Genomic DNA, 20,732 nt, shown 5'->3' on the forward strand with positions numbered 1-20,732 from the left:
GGAGGAGGCGGAGGAGGCGGGAGCTGAGCTGAGCGGGGCGGGCGGCGGCGGGGCCCGAGCCCGAGCCCGAGCCCGAGAAGATGGCGGTGCGGAAGAAGGACGGCGGCCCCAACGTGAAGTACTACGAGGCCGCGGACACCGTGACCCAGTTCGACAACGTGCGGCTGTGGCTCGGCAAGAACTATAAGAAGGTACGCGGGCAGGGCCGCGCGGGGGCCGGGGGCGGGACAAAGGGACCGAGGCCCCGCGGCTCCCCCCACCCCCAGCTCCTGCCCACCCTCCCGCGGCCCGCGGCCCCTCCCCCGCGGCGCCCGGAGCGGCCCCAGCGCGCCCTCCGCCGCCCCGCGCCCCTCCCCCAGCCTCTTTTAACAACCCCCCACCCCCGCCTCCGGTTCCAGCCCCCGCCCCCACTGCTGCGCCCTCTGCCCCTTGTTTTTCTCCACTCGTCCGGCGGGTCCCGGTGCCAGCTGCCCACCCTCCATAAGCCATCGCCTTCCGGGCTTTTCCGGGAGGGACGGTCGGGGGTGGACGGGTGCCGAATGCCCCCCCCCGACCCTAGCGTGCCCGCCACGGTGCCCGCCAGAGCTCCCCACGGAGCCAGGTACCAGCAGGGCTGAGGCCTCGCCGGTGCTTTGTGTATGTTCAGAGAATGATGAAAGCCGGAGGAGAAACAGCCCCAGAGCAGGCCCTCGACTGCTCACCAGCCTGAAAAAGGCCCTCACCCCGGGATCACCTGTCTACCGCCCGCCCCCATCTCCGTACAAGGGGTAACAGAACCTCTTTGGGAGTCAGGGTATAGGAGTTCCTGGGCAGCTACCCCTTTTAAAACCATCGCTCAACTTCACAATGAAATCACCCCACCACCTGGCCTTGCATTGCCTTGGGTTTGGGGTTCAGAGACTAGGATGCAGTTTGTGTCTGGAGTCCCCCATCCCTTAACAGGAGATAATAAGGTAATGAACAAAGGGTTCAAGCCTTACCTGTCGTTTATACCAGACCTCTTCCTGGTGATGTCTTTGTCTTTAGGCCTGGTTGAAAGGAACATCTCTGCATAGGGCTTTTCTCTGGAGAGGGCCTGGGTCTCTTCCTTCTCACTGCCCCCAATAAGAGGTTCTCAGACTTTCCTTCAGCTCCCCAGTTCTTCCTGCTCAGCTCTGCAACCTGTCAGAAGTGTGATGGGCCAGTGGAGAACGCCCCTCTGATCCTGGTTATGAGTCTGGCTCTGTTCTCAGAGGTCTGTCTGGGTGTCAGAGCTTGACCAACAGCTGCTGGGTCTGTGGCTCATCTCTACACCAGCGTGAGGCTCTGGCTCCCAGGCTTCTACCTTTGACCTTTTGGACAGGAGATCAGTCTAGGGGCTTAGTGTCTGGCCCTGGGGGAATTGACAGCCTGTGACCTAGTTCAGCTGTCAAGCTCTTAGCTCTGTCATTTACCTTTTCTTTCAAGGATCTCTTTACACCTCCCACCAAAAGGTGCACTTTTTTCTATGGTCGGGGTTGAGGAAAAGGGGATCAAAAGATAAAGTTAGCCTCTTTGCACAGTTTTACAGGAGAACTGAAGGCCAGGGTGCTAGGTCGCATAATATGGAAATATTTAAGAAGCCCCAGGCTTGCCTGTGTCCAGTACAGTCTCCTCAAGAAGGGTAGATACAGGCTTGCTATTTCCACCTGGCTGGGCAGTAGCTGTCTTTTTTCCCTTCTAGGAGGGCAATGTGAAGACATGTGCCCTATATTGCTTCTTTGCACCTTTCTTATCAGGCTATATTATAGGGGGAATCTTGACCTTCCACACCATTACTCAAAGAAGTAGACTGCTGTCTCCCTTAGAGCATTCCAGATGTTGCTTCTGTGGCCTGATCCCTATGAATCTTCATAATTTTACAACTCTAGGTGCCATTGGCTAAAGATTGGGATCCTGCAGCTCCATTTTTAGGGTGTAGTTGAAGGAGAGTAGGAAGCTGCCTATATTGCCAGCACCCAAGACTGGCAGTAGGCAGCTGAATGTCATCTTCTTGGTGAGGGGCACCTCAGGCCTTCCTTCTGCCATTTTCTTTCTAAGAGATTAGGCATGTAGGGGAAGAAGACACTATTTGTATCCCAGATGCTTCCAGAGCTTCTGGGGAAGAAATAAGGGAGATGGTGGAAAATTGATTTGGGGTCTGTTTTTCTCTCCTTTTCCCTATTTCCCCAGTATATACAAGCCGAACCACCCACCAACAAGTCCCTGTCTAGCCTGGTTGTACAGTTGCTACAATTTCAGGAAGAAGTTTTTGGCAAACATGTCAGCAATGCACCGCTCACTAAACTGCCGGTAAGTGCAAAAAGCAAGGGGGCAAATCCGAGAAGGAGTTGTCTTTTGTGTTTTTGTAAATCTTCTAGTTTTTGAGGTATGGGTAACTTCCTACCATCCCTTTCCCTGGTTGGGGTGTTACTGGCTTGGCAGAGCCCCCAGTTTACCATCCCCTTTGTCCTAGTAATAGTTCATGCAACAGGTTATCTCAGAGTATCAAAACTCAGTCATGAAACTCATGGCATGGTAAAAACGTGAGATTTGGATTTGCACACTCTTGTGTTCAAATCCTGGCTCTGCCACTTGGTGTCTCTGTCATCTTGGACAAGCCATTTATGCCTTTTGAGTCTTGGTTCCTTTATCTCTCGATGGGATTAATACACCTATCTTGTAGGTATTACCTGTAATGATTAATGAGGTAACCCAGTAAAGGGAATCCAGCAAGGGACATGGTGGGGCTTTGTGAATATTGGTTTCTTTCTCTCCCCTCTTCTAGGCTACAAGATAGAATGGCACAGGGGTTAAAGAATTCCAGCTTTGAGAGGGAGATCAGTTCAGCATAAGATTTTGTGAAAGGATTGTTAAATCATAAGAGAATTTAGGATGTAATTCTCATATACCCCTTCCCTGTCTCAATTTTGTAGATCAAATGTTTCCTAGATTTCAAAGCAGGAGGCTCCCTGTGCCACATACTTGCAGCTGCCTACAAATTCAAGAGTGACCAGGGATGGTGAGATGCCTTCTCTTCTCTTTGTACTTCTTACATTTAGTTTAAAGGGAATCCCCCTTTATGATTCCCTGGGGTCTTTGTGGGGTGGGAGAGAGTAGACATTCTTGCAAGTCTTTTACTTTACGAGATCAGCGGACCTGACCTTCTAGGTCAGAAAAGTGGCTGGGAGTCAGAGCCAAGATTCTCTAAAAATGAGTGAATATGTATATGTGTGTCAGTGTGTGTATTGTAGAGGAAAGGGGATTCTTAGGTTGACATCTCAAGCCTTTCTTTATCCTTTCGGACTAAGTACAAAGTGATTTGTGGAGTTGAGATCAGTGAACCCCAGATCCTAGGTGATTTTGGCACAGCTGAGGGCAAAATTGCCTCCTAATCTCCTATGTTAAAATAATCACATATGCTAACCTCGTCCCCAGACTTGAGCTATACCACTCACTAGATTATTGCTTCTTTACAAGGCGGCGTTACGATTTTCAGAATCCATCACGCATGGACCGCAACGTGGAAATGTTCATGACCATTGAGAAGTCCTTGGTGCAGGTAATAGTCAAGAACTCCCCCACTTATCTCCCTTCCCTGGATGAGAATCCAAAACACCCCTTCCCTATAATCTCATCCCACTTATTTCTTCTCCCCACAGAATAATTGCCTGTCTCGACCTAACATTTTTCTGTGCCCAGAAATTGAACCCAAACTGCTAGGGAAATTAAAAGACATTATCAAGAGACATCAGGTGAGTGGGTGGGTGAGGAGAGGTTTTAGAAACTCCATGACTCTTTTTCTGATGTTTTGCATACAAGAAGCAGCCCCGCGGTAGCCCTACCTATTTGGAAGAATATTAGAATTAAAGCTTTAAGCCTCTGTTTCTGTTTCTCTGTTTCTCCCATTCCCATTCTTGGCAGGTGTAGATCACTGTTCCTAGAGACTGCATAGGCCTGAGGGGAAAAGCATCTATTTCCACTGAGCTAGAGATTGCCTGATTTTAGATAAATGAGATCTTTGCTCTCTGGAACTCTGTAATAACAAGCAGCTATCATTGGGACATACAGGGACATAAACTTGACTGTTCATTTCCCATATGTAACAGATTATCTGTTCAGAGGTTTATCTGTAGCAGTTTAAAATTCTTTGATTTTTCTCCATTATTTGCAAAGTCCCAGCTGTTTCTCTCTGCCACTCAGCTGATGTGTATTTAGAGAATGCAAACCAAGTTTCATACTATTCTGATACCATATGATTATGAAGGCAGATCTGTGGTTAAATCTTACTTTGGTTTATTTACATTCATGACTAATTCAAAGAGGACCACACTTACCTGCTTCTCTTTATGTCATCCAGGGAACAGTCACTGAGGATAAGAACAGTGCCTCCCACGTTGTGTATCCTGTTCCAGGGAACCTGGAGGAAGGTGAGGCCTGGGTTTCTTGGTCACTGCAGTGGATGGCTTGGACTAGGAGATGGAGGACCACTCAATAGCTGTGTAGTGCCTGGGCTCCTCCTTCCTTAGAACCCTGAATCTTCTTAACCACCTTCGTTCGTATTCCCGAGTCCCCTGCTGCAGCAGGTGTTGTGTACAGAGTTCTTTGGTATATGTACCCTTTTAGCTCATGTCTCACCCTGCTCTGTCTCTGTCCCCAGAGGAATGGGTACGGCCAGTCATGAAGAGGGATAAGCAGGTTCTTCTGCACTGGGGCTACTATCCTGACAGGTGAGGATGGGATCTGGGGACAGGTTTAAGTACAAGAGCCAGACGGAAAAGCCCTGGAACGTCTAGTAAAGCAAGAAGGCACTCTTCGAGGGTTGTTTTTCACTCTGTTAATTTGTTCTCCCACCTATTATGTGAACCCTCTTGTCTGTCCTGTGGGAAGTTTGGGCTTACTGGACAAAGCTTAGACTAAAAGCATTGGGGCTTTGTGTGTGAGATGGTTATCCTAGTATGAGTTTTGGTAAGTAAACATTAGAGATAATCTAAATGTCTAACAGTGGGGAAATGTTTCAGCAAATTTATATATCTAGTCAATGGGCTATTTTACAGTATTTAAAGTGGTAGAGATAGCATACATAATTTATAGGTAAGTATTGCAAAAAGTAGGATGTAAAATGACATGTAGTATCATTGCCATTATGTAAAAACAAAATAATAGGAAAAAAAATTGTAGAAAAACGTTACTGGAGAACACATACTGAATGCCACAGTGCTTGTGTTAGGATGATTCCTTTCTTCTATTTTTGAAATGTTTTGTAATCATTTTTATTACTGTATAGTGAAAAGAATCCCAATATTAATTGGAAAAAATAATCATACTCAACAAACCATACAAAAAGTAACCCAACAACCCAATACTTTTTGTAAATGGGAAAAGTAAAAGGTTTGCCCTTTATTTTTCCACAACTTTATCCCATTGATTGTGCTTCACGCTCAATTTCCCATGGCAGTTATGACACGTGGATCCCAGCCAGTGAAATTGAAGCGTCTGTGGAAGATGCTCCAACTCCTGAGAAACCTAGGAAGGTGAGCTTTCCTTGTCTACCCTCCCTCCCCCAAGAATACCAGGGCCAGACCACTCTCGGAGGTGAACAGAGAGGCTCCTGGGCCCTTGGGTTCCTCTGTTAAGGGTCCCCAGACAGAACCGAGGACTTCCAGGCCTCTCCCCAGGGCAGTCTGCCTTTGTACTTCAGGTTCATGCAAAATGGATCCTGGACACAGACACCTTCAATGAATGGATGAATGAGGAAGACTACGAAGTAAATGATGACAAAAACCCTGTCTCCCGCCGAAAGAAGATTTCAGCCAAGACGCTGACAGATGAGGTGAAAACTCTTTTTCTTTTCTCCTGAGCCCTTAGCACACAAGTCTCAGAACAATCTTCGCTGGAGATTGTTGGCTGACATCTGCCCCAATTCTTCAACCTGCAGGTGAACAGCCCAGATTCGGACCGACGGGACAAGAAGGGGGGTAACTATAAGAAGAGGAAGCGCTCCCCCTCACCTTCACCGACCCCAGAAGCCAAGAAGAAGAATGCTAAGAAAGGGTAGGCCAGCCCTTAACCGGCCCCTGCCTTCACTGCTGTGTCCACTCCCTGGTTAAGGAAGGAAGGACTAATCCCCTCCTGTAACTACCAGGCGCCGGCCAACAAGGGAAGAGGAGATCTTTAGCTATCCAGTGTCTACTTCCGGTCCTGGCCACTAGTAAACTCAAAGAGAGCTTAATCTGCAGATGAAATGTCTTCGCCTCTTCCACTTTTTGTAGTGATCAGTTTCTTCTTTGCTCAGTTCTGCCGTCAGGGTTTTCTCTCCCTTTTTTCTTCCTTGCAGTTATTTTTTTTAATTAATTTATTTTTGGCTGCATCTAGTCTTGGTTGCAGTGCTCGAGGTTGCTTGAGATCTTCCTTGCAGCTCGTGGGCGCTCTAGTTATGGCACATGAGCTCTAGGGCATTCAGGCTTAGTAGTTGTGGCGTGGGCTTAGTCGCCCTGCCACATGTGGGATCTTAGTTCCTGGAGCAGGGATCGAGCCCACTTCCCTGCATTGAAAAGTAGATTCTTAACCACTGGACCACCAGGGAAGTCCCTTCCTTGTAGCTTTATTGCAATGTAGCTGCCATACAGCCCCGTAGAAGTTTAAGGAATACATCATGATTTGGTTTACGTACATTGTGAAGTGATTATCAAAGTACATTTGGTAAACATCTTTTGTCTCATGTAGATAATAAATTAAAGAAATAGAAAAATAAGTAAAAAAATTGTTTTCCTTGTTCTGAGAACTCTCAAGATTTGCTCTTTTTTTTAAAATTTTTATTTATTTGTTTATTTTTTGGCTGTGTTGGGTCTTCATTGTTGCATGGGCTTTTCTCTAGTTGCGACAAGAAGGAGCTACTCTCAGTTGTGATGAGCACGCTTCTCATTGAGGTGGCTTCTCTTGTTGCAGAGCACGGACTCCAGAGCACAGAGGCTCCAGCAGTTGCGGCTCCCAGGCTCTAGAGCACAGGCTTAGTAGTTGTGTTGAAGGAGTTTAGTTGCTCCGTGTCATGTGGGATCTTCGTGGCCCAAGGATTAAACCCATGTCTCCTGCATTAGCAGGTGGATTCTTAACCACCGGACCACCAGGGAAGCCCAGGATTTACTCTCCTAACAACTTTCGTGTGCACCACACAGCACTGTGAATTATGTTTATCACACTGTACCTCTCAGTCCCTTTGGGAGTTTTTCTTGCTTCCTTTCTTTCCATTGAACTCACCTTCCCGGGAGTCCTTGTCCAAAGATGCCTGGATTCACTTTCACTCTCTTTCCTTCGCAGTCCTTCAACACCTTACACCAAGTCAAAGCGAGGCCACAGAGAGGAGGAGCAAGAAGACCTGACAAAGGACATGGATGAGCCCTCACCGGTCCCCAATGTGGAAGAGGTGACATTGCCCAAGACAGGTATGGGCCAGGCCCAGCTCCAGGTATAGAGACTCTTACCCTTCAACTTAGCTGGTTATTGAAATTATAGTCATCACCACAGACAGTCCTCTAACTTCATTTCCATGTCTGAGTCATGGACCATGCTGTCTCCAAACTTCTTTTATTACACACCAGATAGCTCAGTTGGTAAATAATCTGCCTGCCATGCAGGAGACCCTGGTTTGATTCCTGGGTTGGGAAGATCCACTGGAGAAGGGATAGGCTACCCTCTCCAGTATTTTGGGGCTGCCCTGTGGCTCACCTGGTAAAGAATCCACCTGCAACGCAAGAGACCTGGGTTCAATCCCTGGGTTGGGAAGGTTCCCCTGGAGAAGGGAAAGGCTATCCACTCCAGTATTCTGGCCTAGAGAATTCCATGGACTACAGTCCATAGGGTCGAAAAGAGTCAGACATGACTGAGCCACTTTCACTTTCACTTTCAATGTCAGTGAGATATACTTGAGCACAAATTATACACATGTAGTGTTCACCACTACTTTGAGGAACATTATAAAACATACGTTATGTAAAATTAGGAAAACATAGAGGATAAGAGTAAAAAATAGAGGTTCTAATAGTCTCGGCCTGTGTTCCAGTGGACCCGCTTTTGCAACCCCACTTTGGAGACTACTGCTCTGCGGTACTGCTTTATGTCTATTCCACACATCCAGGAGTGGGTTTCAGGACTAGGGTGGGGAAGGCCACTGAGAGAGGAGTTCCAGCTTTCACCCCTTCTTCCTTCAGAGCAGCTCTCCTCTCTGTGTTTTCTTGGGTGAGCTCCTGTGTATGAATTCAGTGGAGGAAAATGTCTGCTGCTTTCAAAAATGTTTAGGATCCAGCCACTCCTCTACAGAATGATTTGGTCAGACTCTCTCAGTCCAGGAGGAACTTATAGACGTCTAGATGGAGATAAGGGGCAATTACAGACAAGAGTGATTAATGAATGTTCGTAAAGTAGAAGATGCTTCTTTATAAGAAAAAGCTTGAGTAAAATGAATCTTTGATGGGGGAAGGGGAAAAGTTTCAAGCTCTAGAATGATTGTGACTGGAGTAAGCTATTACATTTTGTGATCAGATGGAGCAGACTTTGGGAGAAAGTGAGCTCTCTGGAACTGTTCACAGTGGAGAGGCGAGGGCTTGATTTAGACAGAACCTCTCTGTTAAAATGACTCTCTTCCCCTGGCAGTCAACACTAAGAAGGACTCAGAGTCAGCCCCAGTCAAAGGAGGCACCATGACTGACCTGGGTAAGATGGGGCGCTCGGGGCAAGGCAGTCAGAGCCTAGAGCCGGGGGCGGGAGGCCGGTCCCTGCCCCTGGCCTACCGGGCTTTTCCAAAAGTGCACTTGTTCTCCGGACCCTCAGGCAGCACCAACCTTCTATCTTGCTGTCTCTCTCTTTCAGATGAACAAGAGGATGAAAGCATGGAGACCACAGGCAAGGTAGAGCCAGTTTAGAGGGCTCCTACCTTTCCCTGTGATTCTGCCTTGTGATTATAAAGTTCCTTTCACCCAGAACTTTCCCCTGCCCAGACTCTTCCCACCCTAGAACTCATTCTCACTGTTGCTCAAAATTCTGAGCCTTTTGAGTCCCAAGGCCCATAACTGTTCAGTTCCATCCCATCCTTAGTGCCCACGTTCCCAGGGTGGGGGAGAAGCAGGGGGTTGCTAAGGGCTAAACGAGAATGCTGAGAGTCCAGCAGCCTCCATACTCATAGGATGAGGACGAGAACAGCACAGGCAACAAGGGAGAACAGACCAAGAACCCAGACCTGCATGAGGACAATGTGACTGAGCAGACCCACCACATCATCATCCCGAGCTATGCTGCCTGGTTTGACTACAACAGGTATCGCTGCTCCAGCTCCTCACTGAAGCCTTTTTTCCTGTGACCACGGGTCAGCATGTTGTTCCTTCTCCCGCCTCCAAATAAGTTCCCTCTTCCTCAGCCAGCAAGACTGGGGTACAGTTCAGCTGTAGGGGAGCTCCTGGTCTAGTTCTCAGACCCAGGCCTCCCGTTCCTTCTGGCTGCCCCTTCTTCCAGACATTTCCTCTCTTTGCGGTCCCATCTCTCATCTTTGGGGTCCCATCTCTCCACTCGCGCCTTCTCATTGCACCCTGGCTTCTCTTGCAGTGTTCACGCCATCGAACGGAGGGCTCTCCCTGAGTTCTTCAATGGCAAGAACAAGTCCAAGACTCCAGAAATGTAAGACACTGTAGCTCGTGGTTCTCTTCCTCCTGTCCCCATTGGCTCCTCCTGATCCAAGCGGGCAGACACTTCTTGAGCTTCCTACATGAGCCAGGCCCTGTGCTAGGCTCACGGAGACATGCTGTCTGCCCACAGGCAGCTCCAGCCCGGCACTGTGACCACTGCCTCTGGGATCTGCTGGGGGCTGTGTAAAGCTTACTCTTCTGTTCAAAACAAATATTTGCTTCCCCCTGGGCTCAGCTGTGTTTCCTCCCTCTGTTTCTTTTAACAGGGTTTAGAGCTTTCCATCCAGCCTTACCTGTGCTGTCTAAAATGCAAATATCTCCAGCATAATTAATCTCTTTGGCTAAAGTGTAACTGACTGTTACTGGTCCCATAGAGTAGGTTTTGACAGAAAAAAATTGGAAGAAGAACTATTAAGACCCAGTCTATGAATTAAAGGATGGAGAGATGTGTTTTGTAAAGTCTGGGCCTGGGGCTTAGACATCTTCATGTCCTTCGAGGCTACTCCTCAGACCAAACCTGCCTGGCTTTAGTTTGGTGGTTTTCTGTGGTTAGGAATGTTCCAGGATAGATACGGTTGAGCAGGTGGGAGCTAGTGCTGAGCCCAGGCACCCTGAGGACTGAACGCATTGGCTTCCTAGCTATTCCTCAGCTCCCCATCTCCCTGCTCCGGGGTCCTTCCGCCATGTTTCTTTCCCCACAGCCTGGTATGGTTCTCTTCTCCTCCTCTTGCTGAGGAAAGCAGTGTATAAAGAAGCCTTGCTCTCTCCAGAGGCAGTAGTGACAGATGACATGAGTTCAACTTGATCTGCAGGCATAGTTGGAACTAGAACTCTTTACACTTTGCACGCGGGGTGTAAAATACCAAACAACGATAATGGCCTATATGTATTGAGTGCCCTTTATCTCCCAGGCATTATCCTAAGTATCCTACATACCTTGACTAATTTAATCTTCACGTCAGCTTTAGCTGTAGCTCTTATTCTCTTCAATTTACTGACAGGGAAACTGAGGTGTGGAGGGCGTCAGTCACTTGCTTAAAGTTACACAGCTCGTGAGTAATAAAGCTGGGGTCTGAGTCCTGTAGTCTGCCTCATGTTCTCAAACTTCACGTTACGCCGCACAATAGCTGCCGTTTTGGAGCTTGCACAGCATGCCCAGCACTATTCTGTATCTCTACAGACCTCTCCATTCTCAACAGACACTTCATTTTACAGTTAAGGTAACTAAGTTTCAAAAATTTAAGACCATCATAGTATGACTAGGATTTGAACTTAGACCTTTCCACCTTCAAAACATGTATTCCTAAGGCTGTGCCCTGCTAACTAGGTGGAGGCACCCCTAAGGACTTCCGTTTAACATCTGCCTTTGGAATTAAGGGCACTTTCTCTTTTTGATTTCTTTTCCAAATGTTGGATGAGGAGGTGCCCTGTTAGCCTAATAGGTTAGGATTCTGGGCTTTCACTGTCAGGCCCCGGGTTTAGTTCCTGGTCAGAGAACTGAGATCCTGCAAGCCGTGTGGAATGGCCAAAAAAAAAAAGTTGGATGAAACATCCCCAAGCACACACAGCCAAGGAGATAACTCATTTAGCAAAAAATCCCATCGAGGGTCTGAACCCCTCATGTCCAGCACACAGGAGACCCGCAGTGTGTATTGAGTTGGATGAGGCATTCTTCTCTGTCACACATGAAGGTTGTTCTTCTCTTACCAATTTTCCCTACCCCTCAGCCCTCTCACCGTTCACATCTCTCTCTTCTCAGCTACCTGGCCTATCGGAACTTCATGATTGATACTTACCGGCTGAACCCCCAGGAGTATCTCACGTCCACCGCCTGTCGCAGGAACCTGGCGGGTGACGTCTGTGCCATCATGAGGTGGGTCTGCAGCTGAGGGGTGGCAGAGGCTCAAGGATGATGCTCACAGATGCCTCGGTCGAAGTAGAGAGGCTGCTGGCAAGGAGCATAGGGGATGAGCAGGAAAGACACTGCTAGCGAAAGGCCAAGTTCAGGCTTGGGTCAGGGTGACTTAGGGGGTGGCAGGGCGCTCTCTGCAGCGTGGCGGGAGGAAGAAAGAGCACATCTGTAGTGAAGGAGCCCATCCGGTGAGAGAGGCAGGAAGCAAGGTTTAGCTGATGGGTGGATATGGAGAGAGGCCCTGGTGCGCATGGAGACTTGGCTGTCCCTGGTGTGTAGGAGCTGGCAGGAAGCCGTATCTCCCAGGGAGTAGAAGGAGCAGAGAAGAGGGTGCCCCCAGCCCTCTCCTCATGTGTGACCCAGTCTCTGCCTCTCTCCTCACAGGGTCCATGCCTTCCTAGAACAGTGGGGTCTCATTAACTACCAGGTGGATGCTGAGAGTCGACCAACTCCCATGGGGCCTCCGCCCACCTCTCACTTCCACGTCTTGGCAGACACACCATCTGGGCTGGTGCCACTGCAGCCCAAGACCCCGCAGGTAGCGTGAGGGGCTGCGGGGACAGGGTGGAACTGGGCAGACGGGCTTCTTTGGACTTTTCTTTTTCTGGTTTTTTAGGGTAATGTTTCAGGAGTGTTTGAGGCTTCTTCCTTTTCCATGAGATGCAAAGGGCCACAGGAATCAGTCCCATGTATTTAGCACCCTCTCTCAGCCTTTGTACCTAAGACTGCAAGGACTTGCTGAGGGAGAAGAGATGCTTGTTGTCCTCGGGAAGCAGACAGGCTAATGTAGGGGATGGAGCAGATAGAGAAAAATGGCTTACAATTCAGTTGCATGAAATTTTTTAACCTTGTCACGTTTCCAGCATTTTTTCATTTTTGCTTCATAGTTTTTATCACTTCCATTTTTTTCCATTTCCATTTCATACGTTACAAAAATCGTTATATGGCTTGCCCAGGGTCAGACATGTAGGATTAGAACCTACTTGTCCAGCTCCTAAGAGAACCCATAAAGATACATGTGAATACAAATGGATATCATGCCAATTCCAGGTCTAATTAATCATTCAGGGAATACGGAACTGTGGCATGAGTGCCCCCCGAGCTTCGGGCTGCCCAGCATTTGGTCTTGAGGCCTCCAGGGCCTCAGCCTGGTCATTTTGTGCCCAGCCTCCATGACACCAAGCTCTGTCCCCCAGGGCCGCCAGGTTGATGCTGATACCAAGGCTGGGCGAAAGGGCAAAGAGCTGGATGACCTGGTGCCAGAGACGGCTAAGGGCAAGCCAGAGCTGGTAGGTGGGGTGTAGACCCCGCTGGGCTGCTTCTTTGCCCCTTTATTGGGGGGCCCCTGCCCGGGAAGAAGAGCTGTGAGAGCAGAGGAGCTACAGCAGTGAGGAAGTCCACGCAGGGGTGTCCCTGGCTGTGGGAAGGGAGCCCCTTCTGTCTGTCCTCTCTCTGTCTGCCCCTGGCTCCTGGCAGTCACTCGGAGTCACCTCTCTCTTTCCCTTCCACAAATAGCAGAACTCTGCTTCCCAGCAAATGCTCAACTTCCCTGACAAAGGCAAGGAGAAACCGACAGACATGCAGAATTTCGGTCTGCGCACAGACATGTACACGAAGAAGAACGTCCCCTCCAAGGTACAGGGTGGTGGGCACCTGGGGTCGGGGCTCCTCCTCCTGCAAGGCTGCAGGCTCTTCCTGCTGACCCACCCGTATTTCCCCTGCAGAGCAAAGCCGCGGCCAGTGCCACTCGAGAGTGGACGGAACAGGAGACCCTGCTGCTCCTGGAGGTAACCGGGGCCAGGGAAGGAGAGTCCTGTGAAAGGGAAGTGGCCAGGGTGCCGGCCGCACTTGGGAGTGGGGAGGGCGTGATGTCGCCCTGTCTCTCTCCTCCCCAGCGCCCATCACATACTCCCCCAGGGGCCAGCTGCCGGGCAGGGACTGAGACCATTTTGTCAGTCCCCTGTCCTTACCAAGTGCTACTTGGAGATTCCCCTTGGGCCTGGCAGAGTATATAAATATCACAACCCAGAGAGCTCTGGAGCAGCTCTGCTTAGCGGGGTTGAGGACGCTGACCTTTGAGGGAGGTGGCTACTGGAGTAAGTGAGGTTGTGTCTCCACCACCACCACCAGGCACTGGAAATGTACAAAGATGACTGGAACAAAGTGTCAGAGCACGTGGGAAGCCGCACACAGGATGAATGCATCTTGCATTTTCTCCGGCTTCCCATCGAAGACCCGTACCTGGAGGACTCAGAGGCCTCCCTGGGCCCCCTGGCCTACCAGCCCATCCCCTTCAGCCAGTCAGGCAACCCCGTGATGAGCACCGTTGCCTTCTTGGCCTCTGTCGTCGACCCTCGAGTGGCCTCAGCTGCTGCGAAGTCAGCCCTAGGTAACGCGCAGGGCTCCCAGCCCTCTTGGTTTGCATTTGAAAGGCTGGGTACTCTGACCGTGGAACCCCCTCAAGTTCACTGCCCTACTGGCCTTGTCTGCAGCTGGCATCAGCCCAGGCAACGGTCCAGCTCCACGCAGGCAGAGATGAAGAGCTGGGTTTGTGAGGGAGCTCTCACAGAGAGTGCCAGAACTGCCTACCTGCCTGCTCCCAGCCTCCCCCTCTCTGGGTCTTACAGAAGAGTTCTCCAAAATGAAGGAAGAGGTACCCACAGCTTTGGTGGAGGCCCACGTTAGGAAAGTGGAAGAAGCCGCCAAAGTGACAGGCAAGGCAGACCCAGCCTTTGGTCTGGAAAGCAGTGGCATCGCAGGGACCACCTCCGATGAGCCGGAGAGGATCGGTAAGGCCTGCCGTGTTCCCCAATTCCTCCCTTTTTACCAGCAGCCTCAGCCGCCTGGCCTCCCCATACCATCCCTGCCTCCACCTGACCTCAGAGCATGAGACGGATGGGGTGAGTTGGTGGGGTGTTCATTTTCCTCAGGGCTTTACTTTAGGTACCGTGGCTCCCCACTGGTCCTCTCAGTAAGATCTTGGCTAGAAGGGGCAGTTGGAAGAGTGTTGTAGACCAACTGTCAGACATCTCCTGTTTCCTCTTCCCCTGGACCCAGAGGAGAGCGGGACTGATGAGGCACGGGCGGAGGGCCAGGCCACAGAGGATAAGAAGGAACCCAAGGTACAGCGGGATTGACACGGGCTGGGAAGGCACAGGGGTCCGGCGTGGACCAGGGAAGGGGAGCCGGCTCCACTTAGCTTGGGCAGGCGACGGCTGGGCTTGGATGGGGCTGCGGCCTGGATCCAGGCCCTCTCCCAGATTAGAGGTGTAAACTCAGCTCCTGGTCTGGGCCCACTGTGTGCGAACCAGCACCCTGACACTCCCCTTTTTCCTTTCCCTGGGACTCCAGGAACCTCGAGAAGGAGTTGGGACAGTGGAGGAAGAAGCAAAGGAGAAGACCAGTGAGGCACCCAAGAAGGACGATGAGAAAGGGAAAGATGGCGACAGCGAGAAGGAGTCAGAAAAGAGTGATGGAGACCCGACAGGTGAGCCTCACTTGGTGGTTAGGGTTCAGAAAGGAAGCCAGGCTCTAGGGCTCACGACCCTTTTCCTGGCCCAGCGGATCCTGAGAAGGAGAAGGAGCCCAAGGAAGGGCAGGAGGAGGTGCTGAACGAAGTGGTGGAGTCAGAGGGGGAGAGGAAGACGAAGGTGGAGCGCGACATTGGCGAGGGCAACCTCTCCACCGCCGCCGCCGCCGCCCTGGCTGCTGCCGCCGTGAAGGCCAAGGTAAGGTCTCAGCCCCAGGGAAGGAGTTGCTGCTCCTCATTGCACGGCACCTGGAGGGAAGCCTGCCTTGTCATCCTTAACCAGTGCTGGCCTGTCTCCTGTCCCCTTTGGATCCTGAGAGGAACACTTGGTCACCTCTTACCTTTTTTAAGCCTTTATCATTAGGCCTGTCTCGCATTTTATTTATTTATTTGGCTGCACTGGGTCTCCGTTGCAGCATGCGGGCTTCTCTCGTTGCAGAGCACAGGCTCCAGAGCGAGAGGGCTTCAGTAATTGCAGCTCACGGGCTCTGGTTATGGCAGTTGGGGCACGTGGGCTTAGTTGCCCCACGGCCTACGGGATCTTAAGTCCCTGACCAGGGATCGAACCCTCTTCCTCTGCACTGGAAGGTGGATTCTTGACCACCAGGGAAGTCCTGATTGGGCCTGTTTCCACCCTCTCAATTATTTGACCTTTCCTTATCCTTTGATATCCTCACTCTTTTTTCATGTTCTTTTAAAAACACCACTCAAGCCTGCGCTGCTCTCTGGGTTGTGACCACAGCAAGTTCTGTCTTAAAGCCTGTCAGCCCCCGCACCACCCTTCTCTGTTGCCCAGTGTCTTCAGCTGGGTCCTCCCACTGATGGCCACCCCACCCTTCCTTCCTTAGCACTTGGCTGCCGTTGAGGAGAGGAAGATCAAATCTCTGGTGGCCCTGCTGGTAGAGACCCAGATGAAAAAGTTGGAAATCAAACTCCGGCACTTTGAGGAGCTAGAGACGATCATGGACCGGGAGCGAGAAGCAGTGAGTCGAGTCCCCTGGCGGTTGGCGGGGCCCCACCTTGGCAGTGGGCTGGGCCGCAGTTTAGGGCAAGGAGAGCAGCAATACAGAGAACCTGAGGCTGACAGTATCACAGCAGAGCAGACCAGCCCAGACCAGGGCAGGAGGAGCCAGCCTGGGTGGTTAGGGACAAGTGACCCACAGGTACAGCCTGGAGACTGAGGTCCCATAGAATGTCAGCCCCAGGGTCAAGTTTGCTGCATCTCCAGGTCCTTGAAGGGTGCTTAGTCCACGGTAGACTTGGCTGTGGAGTGATTGTTGAGTGATTAAACAGGTTTAAGGCATGATGAGAGGGTAAGGGCTTCAGAGCCAGGGGTTAAAGTTGGAAAGGGAACAGGATGGACATGGTGTCGACTCATTTTGATTCTTAGAAGATAAAAAAGTAGAAGATAAGGACTCTGATCCTGAACTCCTCAATTGAAGATATCAGATATCCAATATGGAGACGTCAAAGTTGGCTAATGCTTCAAGCATCTGACAAATGAAAATTGAGAGATTTCCAATCAAGCATAAAAATCCTGAGTGAGAGCAGAATAAAGGCCAAAGCTCAGAGGCTAGTGAGGTGATCTGGGAGGGCTTCCTAAGAATTGTGAGTTTTTCTTCAGTTTTGAAGGAGGGAAAGAACATGATTTGACTAGAGGAACTTGGTTGGTTGGCAGGGTAGGGGGTTGGTTTCCAGATGAAAGTAATGACAAATTCAAAGCTTTGGAGCTGAAAATGAACAAGGGCTACCACCAGATTAAGTCCACTTGTCCACTGCAGTGAGAAGCCATGCGGGCAGCCAGCAGACCTGGTGGGGGGAACTGGAGAGGGGAGGGGAGGCGAGAACAGCGGAAGCCAAGCACAAGGCTGAGGTTTGGTGTGGGGATCGCCAGAATGGGAGGCTGGGCTTGTCAGAAGACAAAGCAGGGGGCAAGGTGTGTGCCTTTGGGGTTTCCTGCCCCCGGGTGACAGCTCTCCATCGGCCCGGGCAGCTGGAGTACCAGAGGCAGCAGCTCTTGGCCGACAGACAAGCCTTCCACATGGAGCAGCTGAAGTACGCAGAGATGCGGGCCCGGCAGCAGCACTTCCAGCAGATGCACCAACAGCAGCAGCAGCCACCACCAGCCCTGCCCCCAGGCTCCCAGCCTATCCCACCACCAGGCGCTGCTGGGCCACCCACTGTCCACGGCTTGGCCATGGCTCCAGCCTCTGTGGCCCCGGCTCCTGCGGGCAGTGGGGCCCCTCCTGGAAGCTTGGGGCCCTCCGAACAGCTTGGGCAGGCAGGGTCAACTGTGGGGCCACAGCAGCAGCCACCAGCTGGAGCCCCGCAGCCTGGGGCCGTCCCACCAGGGGTACCCCCCCCTGGACCCCATGGTGAGTGATGGCTTCTGGAACTCTGGCTGAGTGGAGGGGTCCGGGGGAATGTTCCAGTTCCCCTTAGAGGCAGCGTGTGTTAGGACTGGAGATAAGGGTTGACCTCAGTTTCTACAGATCCTCCTTCACCATGGCTATTCCCTAAGTCAGCAGGGCTCCCTCCCCAGAGCCAGATTTTTGGAATTTTGTTCGAAGGATTTATCACTCAGTTCTAGTATCAGGAAAAGGGAAGGTGGCCTAGGAGTGACTGGGTTATCCTCACTGTGTGAGTGAGTTGGTGAGTGAGATTGTATGCCTCCGATCTTCTCCATCTCTTCTCTTCATTCCCAGGCCCCTCACCGTTCCCCAACCAACAAACTCCTCCCTCAATGATGCCAGGGGCAGTGCCAGGCAGCGGGCACCCAGGCGTGGCGGGTAATGCTCCTTTGGGTTTGCCTTTTGGCATGCCGCCTCCCCCTCCTGCTCCATCCATCATCCCATTTGGTAGCCTAGCCGACTCCATCAGTATTAACCTCCCCCCTCCTCCTAACCTGCATGGGCATCACCACCATCTCCCGTTCGCCCCGGCCACTCTCCCCCCACCTAACCTGCCTGTGTCCATGGCGAACCCTCTACATCCTAACCTGCCGGCGACCACCACCATGCCATCTTCTTTGCCTCTTGGGCCGGGGCTCGGATCCGCCGCAGCCCAGAGCCCTGCCATTGTGGCAGCTGTTCAGGGCAACCTCCTGCCCAGTGCCAGCCCACTGCCAGGTGAGAAGGGTCCTGGAGGGGACAAGGGGCGGGAGAGGGCTCCACGGGGTGGACTGGAGGGCAGGTGGGCGAGGGGCTCGGGTACCAGGGTTTCCAGGATCCTTTTTTTGAACGCCGTGGTAAAATTAGAATACAGGAGGGAAGGGTCTCTCTGGCTGTCCTCCACCATTCCCCAGCCTGGCAGCTGGCCCCTGGGATGACGCTGGGGCCTTTCACTGGTGGGTCACGGAGGAGTCCTGTGACACAGAGCATCTCAGTTGTAAACTGGAAAAACGGCTGCTTGTTTGCATGATGACTGCCGTCCCGTTTGCTTGTTCCCGTCACACTCAAGTGCCCCATTTAGAGAGTTCCCTGGGGGGCAGGAGGACAGTTAGGGGTGTAGCAGTTTTCCCAGCGTGTGGTGGGAGAGGGCACTGGGAAAAGAAGTTGTCCATCGGGGGTGCTCTCTCATCTCCCGTCCATTGCATGCCATGCCTGGTTGCGTGTCTGGTGGCCTGGGTCTGTACCCTCTCCCCTGCTCACCTCAGCTGATGCAACTTGCTTCTCTCCACAGACCCAGGCACCCCCCTGCCTCCAGACCCCACGGCCCCGAGCCCAGGCACAGTCACCCCCGTGCCACCCCCACAGTGAGGAGCCAGCCCGACATCTCTCTCCCTCCTCACCCCCCACGGAGATCAAGTTTCCAGGAACAGCCCCGTCCCCACCACTGGGACCCTTCCCCAGCCTGGAGAGTTCGTCACTACGTAAGGAAAGTCCTCCTGCCCCTCCAAAGCCCCTACCGTGCCTGTCAGGGGCATGCATTTTTATATTGGATGATTCAAGGACTTCTGTGGAAAAGATGTTTCTAATGTCTGGGAGAAAAGATAGGATGGGGACGCTGCCCTCAAAGGAAGGGCTGGGCAAAGGTGTTTCTACAGGGTCCTAATTAACCACTGTTAAGGGTACATCCCCACAAAACTACTGCATTTTTTATGGATTGAAAAAAAAAAAGCCCTTTAAAAGGAAGTAGAGATTTAAAAAAGCCCTCCAACCAGTGAGAAAAATCCAACTTTTACATTTTTTGGAGGAGGGAGGTGAGTTTTAGGAAAGGGGTATTAGGTTCTGGGGAGAGCTCTGATAGGATAGGGTGCAGGCTCCGTCTCCTCCGGCCCCTCATTAGTGACCGAGTCAGCTCCCCACCCTCCTCGGCTGCCCCGTTTATTCCCACTCCTCTCTCCTGCTGCTTCCTCGGTGTTGCTGTTTAGGCCACCCCAGCTCAGCCAATGACCCCTTTCCCTCTGAATGTCAGTTTTGTGTTTTTAAAAGTCTCCTGCGTAGTTGATGTCAGAGTATGTCTATTTGGTGGGGAAACGTCTTGGGGATTCCTGTGGTAGGTAGTGGAGGAAGAAAGGGCACGTGGGGCTGTGTGGCCCCCTCCCCGGGCTCTGACTCCCAGAAGATGCGGAGAGGGGAGCACCAAGAGAATGGGAAGTTTTAAAAACGTGGAATTGTCAGAAAAGCACTTAAGCACCTCCTTCTTATGACGTGGTGGGCCACTCTGTCCCCTCTTCCCTCCCACCACACTCGTCACGGCTGGTATCGGGGAATTCCCTGGGATTTGGGGCAGCAGCTGGGTAGGGGTGCCCAACCTAGGGGCATGCCAACCCCCTGATGGCAGTTCGTGGCTCAGCTCTGCACCCGATTCCAGTGCCCCCAGTACCAGCTGTCCCTCTTTATCCCTGATGTGACGACAACAGTGATCCCAAGGCTTTCCACCAGTTCTTGGTCCCTCCCACCAGGCCCCTTGTTCCTCGTGTCCCCATGTTTCTCTTCCTCTGCGTCTTGGCACCTTTCTTCTGTTCAAAATTTTCTGTAAATTTTTTTTTCTTTCTTTTCCCTTTTTTTTTTTATAAATTAATTTGCTTTCAGTTCCATCTTGTGGATGCCTTCTGTGTTCTCTTACCCGTGGCTGTGAGGCAGGGGGATCGGGCTGGAGCATCACCCCAGGAGTCCTCCAGCAGCACTGGGCGGGGCTGGAGGGACGCCCGGCCAACACTGGGCCTCTCTCCACAACGGGCCAAAGGCAGCACAGCTGTCGGGGCTGAACAACTGTGCAGGAGCTGGGGAGAGGCTCTCACCTGCTCTAAAAATAGCCATTTAAGACTTGGAAGGACACCTCACAACCTGGAAATTTTGTCTATTTATCCTTTCAGTAGTGGTGGCTTCATGTCTTCCCTTATTAGGCGGGAGAAGGCAGGCATCTCAGCTGCTTGTTATTGTTGGCCCTGGGCCTCGCTGAAGTGACAGGCCCAGGCAGTACTAATATGGCCTGACTTTCGCTCCAATAAACAGTTCCCGGGCTCCCTGACAAAAGACCTTCCATGCCAGGGAGGGCTAGGAGAGGACTCAGCCCCACATGGGATAGAATAAGGGTGGCCAGCCTTAGTCCTACAGGCATTTATGGCTTTCCTAATCCCCCCAAGGTAGCCTTTGTAGCACCGATGAGTGAAGCC

General features: G+C 51.6%; 1 protein-coding gene across 7 annotated transcripts; it reads left to right on the top strand.

Annotated features, from left to right (window-relative positions):
• The first annotated feature begins 37 nt into the window (after window positions 1-37).
• On the top strand, window positions 38-20,151 carry SMARCC2 (SWI/SNF related, matrix associated, actin dependent regulator of chromatin subfamily c member 2). Of its 7 annotated transcripts, none has more exons than XM_052641488.1 (30): window positions 38-191; window positions 2,191-2,310; window positions 2,934-3,019; window positions 3,478-3,559; window positions 3,660-3,752; window positions 4,358-4,427; window positions 4,658-4,727; window positions 5,456-5,531; window positions 5,699-5,830; window positions 5,936-6,051; window positions 7,315-7,439; window positions 8,647-8,706; window positions 8,863-8,900; window positions 9,176-9,306; window positions 9,592-9,663; window positions 11,431-11,544; window positions 11,968-12,121; window positions 12,780-12,872; window positions 13,099-13,218; window positions 13,308-13,370; window positions 13,714-13,972; window positions 14,211-14,372; window positions 14,641-14,705; window positions 14,935-15,070; window positions 15,145-15,311; window positions 15,961-16,095; window positions 17,106-17,487; window positions 17,818-17,901; window positions 18,175-18,240; window positions 18,794-20,151. In XM_052641488.1, the coding sequence occupies exons 1-30, from the start codon at window positions 81-83 to the stop codon at window positions 18,868-18,870; spliced, it is 3,459 nt and encodes a 1,152-aa protein (XP_052497448.1). In that variant the 5' UTR covers window positions 38-80; the 3' UTR covers window positions 18,871-20,151. The 7 variants fall into 7 exon arrangements, with proteins under 7 accessions (XP_052497448.1, XP_052497449.1, XP_052497446.1 ...); XM_052641489.1 differs by having other exon boundaries at window positions 13,102-13,218; XM_052641486.1 differs by having other exon boundaries at window positions 17,818-18,240.
• The last annotated feature ends 581 nt before the right edge of the window (window positions 20,152-20,732 follow it).

The sequence above is a fragment of the Budorcas taxicolor genome, chromosome 5 (assembly GCF_023091745.1).
Source record: "Budorcas taxicolor isolate Tak-1 chromosome 5, Takin1.1, whole genome shotgun sequence".
NCBI lineage: Eukaryota > Metazoa > Chordata > Mammalia > Artiodactyla > Bovidae > Budorcas > Budorcas taxicolor.